Below are 3,095 nucleotides of genomic sequence, written 5' to 3'. Positions count from 1 at the left end.
CCACAAAGCTACATCTGTTCCAGAAATAGTTGTGATTCCTCGTTTATTTGACTTGCTTTCTTAAGGGCCGAAATAGGGGAAGTGTGGATAAAAGAGCTCTTAAGATACTGTCAGAAAACAACTCCTGTTTTTTAATTGGCTGTTAGTCCTTAAAACTGTTTTTTGACTTCAGTGGCTTAGACAGCTGTACAGATTCTGAGTTTGGTCTGTTCATTTGTAATATAACTTCTGCTTTCCTTCACCAATGTGACTTTTTGTGTTTCAGTTCACAGAAATGATGTCTCTTGATATATCTGACAGCTCTCAAATCTATGCTGCGTTTATGGTGTACCTGGACCTCTTAGAAGGTAATCAAAGAAGTGGCTGGGTGGACATCACAATATATGCATTTGCCTTTAGATGCTAGTAAAGTTTATGAACTGGCAGGACTTTTTGGAGAAATCCTTGGCTTTCTTTTTGAAACTTCATGCAGTTGCCTAAGAGACAGATGGTATTTTGGCACTGAAGATTACTGTCCTGTGCTTACCTGGAGCCTTTACAAAGATGAAGGCCCATTTTCTCCAGCAGTTACAGATGCAAGATGTTCCAGGGCACAGACACTCAGCATGGAAGAAAAGCAGAAGAAGAAGGGGAGGGAAAAGGGCCATAGAAAGGTGAAGGTATAAGGTCCGTGGTTGTGCTGGTGATAGAATCCTCATATGCAGATTAATGTCCAAGTTACTAAATCATGTTGCACTAAAGTTACCATTCAGCAAATGGCTGATGTGTGTAGGCCTGATTAGGATGCTGTTTTCTGGAAAGGGCAAGGATTCCGATAGGAAAGAAGATAATTTGGAAGCCTGGTGGCAATATTTATGACAAGTGCAGTATAGTCTTCTGGTGTCTTGTGAAGAGTGGAGCAAGGTTATGCAATACATAAACTTCCCCCTGCAGTTCTTCCCAGTTAGCCCTTTATTGAAAGGGGACAGGCAGCCAGCCTCGTAACGACACTCTGGTTTCTCTTGGAGGCTGGTGGTTCTCCAGGCCTGGGAAGGGAGGGGTTTTACAAGCCAGAAAGTACTATCTGGTATTGTTACACCTCTGAATAAAATGCCTTAATAGGCTTAAAGAGAAGGCTCCTGTAGCTCTGCAACTAAAGCTTTCAGTCTTATCCTTTCAGGCTGAAGGGAAGAACTCTTATCATCAAAAATCATGCTTTGAGCACCTGCTCCTTCACACCTTAGGGTACTGATACAGCTCAAATTCAGATTACAGTTTTATGCTGCAGATGTCTTCTGCTGACCACTTGCCCAACATAGAAGGATAGTATCATTAATGGGCAAACCAGCAACCAAAGTCCTCCCTCCACTCTTTAATCATACACCAGAGATCCAAAGTGGACAACTAGAGGGAGGAAAAAGTCAATGCACTCACTCACAGCATGCTGTGTGAAGAAGGGAGCCAGCTGACTCCAGAACCATGCTGTGGTAGATGGAACCAGCCAGACAAGGAGCCCGGTTATGTAGTATTTCCCCAGAGAGACTCATCATCTTGCCCTGTCATTCTGGGAGCTCCACTTGCTATGAAGAGTTAGGGAGCCCTCTAACCACACACACACCCACTATGCAAGCAGAGTTAATTCTTATGGAGGTGGCTTCTTGCCCCACCTCCAAGTTAATATGGAACAATGGAGGACCTGGTGGTGATCTAATCAGTTCCCACCCAAGGCTGGCCAGGCTCTGGTTGAGACCAGTCAGGAGGCTCTTTCTTGCATGGCTGTGAACATCATCCATATGCCAACCTTCATTCACGGCTCGGGGTTTAACCCCTGCACTTCAAGATGACAAAGATGTTTTTTGACTTTGCCTAGTTGAAATGAAGCTTTGGCAGACAGCTCCTCTTCACCATTGCTCAGTGTGGCTCTGGGGTCAGCAGAGCTGCTCCAGTGGGTTTTTTTAACAGGATTGTTTGTCCAAAGGGAAACTTGACAGTTGAATGGAGTAATTGTCTCGCATGGAAAACATCCTGTGAGGAGACAGAACCTGTGACATTAACTTACACACCAAATTTGTTAATCAAATGATTAAAACTTATGTTTTGTGTTCTGTTCCTTCTCATCAATGGTGAACCTTTCTAGGGAGAAACTGGCATGAAGTGAAGCACGTTGGAGTAGCAGAACTGCAGCTCGTATGCTTACATGCACGTGAGAAAGAGCGGGAAGGTTTCCAGGTGATGGTGCCGGTACCTGTGCACATATCCTTAAGCCATGAAAGGTGAGGATGTGGTCACTGTTTGGCTCGTGGTACCAGTAAGATAAAATGAAGAACAGATCATATTTAACAGGCTGCTGGTGACCAGGTCAAGAGAGGAAGGGGGAGGAAATGAAGTATCAGAGGAAAGGAATATCTCAGCCTCTGAGCAGAGTTGTATGGGGTCCTGCAAACATACATGCAAAGTTGAGATTTCTTTGATTTTCTGAGCTGCATCAGTCTCTGCCTCTTCCTCTCTGAAAGTGGTTGCCTTTGATGTCAGCTTTCTACAGCAACAGACTCCTGCTGATAAGCACTTCGTATTGTTTAGAAGTTGCATATGCTCAGGGAGATAACAATGGATATCAGAGTATGAGTTTGAGAGGCAAGCATAGAATATAAAACCTTCACAGCTTAAATTTTGAACATTTTTGCGGTGCTTTTTTGTAGTCTGGGAAATTTACCAACTTCTTTGTCACTGGGCTTTAAAGTACCTAAGAGGAAAGAAATCCTCTTGGACCTGTGTAAGAATAAACTTTTTTAAATTATGGAATCTATGGCTAAGTCTGGTCTATTTGGTTTGCTTTGCTTTTTGTTTTGAAAGTATAATTTGGCTACTTTCAACCGGAAATTCCTCTTGCTTATCCGGAGCTTAATGTGTAACAGTCCCTTGAGCTGTGTTTTTGTCTTGCTTTCCTTACCCATGCAAGACTAAGTAATTCTCAAGCAGAGGACAACACAGCTGTGAGTTTGTGATATTAGAGATATTTGCAGCCTAGAGAAACTCCTCTTCAGTCCCTGTATGCTCTGTTTTAACTCACCCTTAGAACAGCCTCCAACACACTGTATGATGCTCTCTGATAACAG

General features: G+C 43.2%; 1 protein-coding gene across 1 annotated transcript in view; it reads left to right on the top strand.

Annotated features, from left to right (window-relative positions):
* Nucleotides 1-271: 271 nt before the first annotated feature.
* Nucleotides 272-3,095, top strand: part of TSEN15 (TSEN15 tRNA splicing endonuclease subunit) — an 11,890-nt gene continuing 9,066 nt past the window's right edge. Inside the window, exons 1-2 of the mRNA XM_008947131.1 lie at nucleotides 272-347; nucleotides 2,117-2,252. Of these exons, the coding sequence (XP_008945379.1) occupies nucleotides 275-347; nucleotides 2,117-2,252 (209 nt within the window). The 5' untranslated portion in view covers nucleotides 272-274. The remainder of the gene's footprint in view (nucleotides 348-2,116; nucleotides 2,253-3,095) is intronic.

This window comes from Merops nubicus, unplaced genomic scaffold, assembly GCF_000691845.1.
Source record: "Merops nubicus isolate BGI_N331 unplaced genomic scaffold, ASM69184v1 scaffold6419, whole genome shotgun sequence".
Classification (NCBI taxonomy): Eukaryota; Metazoa; Chordata; class Aves; order Coraciiformes; family Meropidae; genus Merops; species Merops nubicus.
The sequence above is the reverse complement of the archived record's forward strand: the minus strand, read 5'-3'. Positions and strand labels throughout refer to the sequence as shown.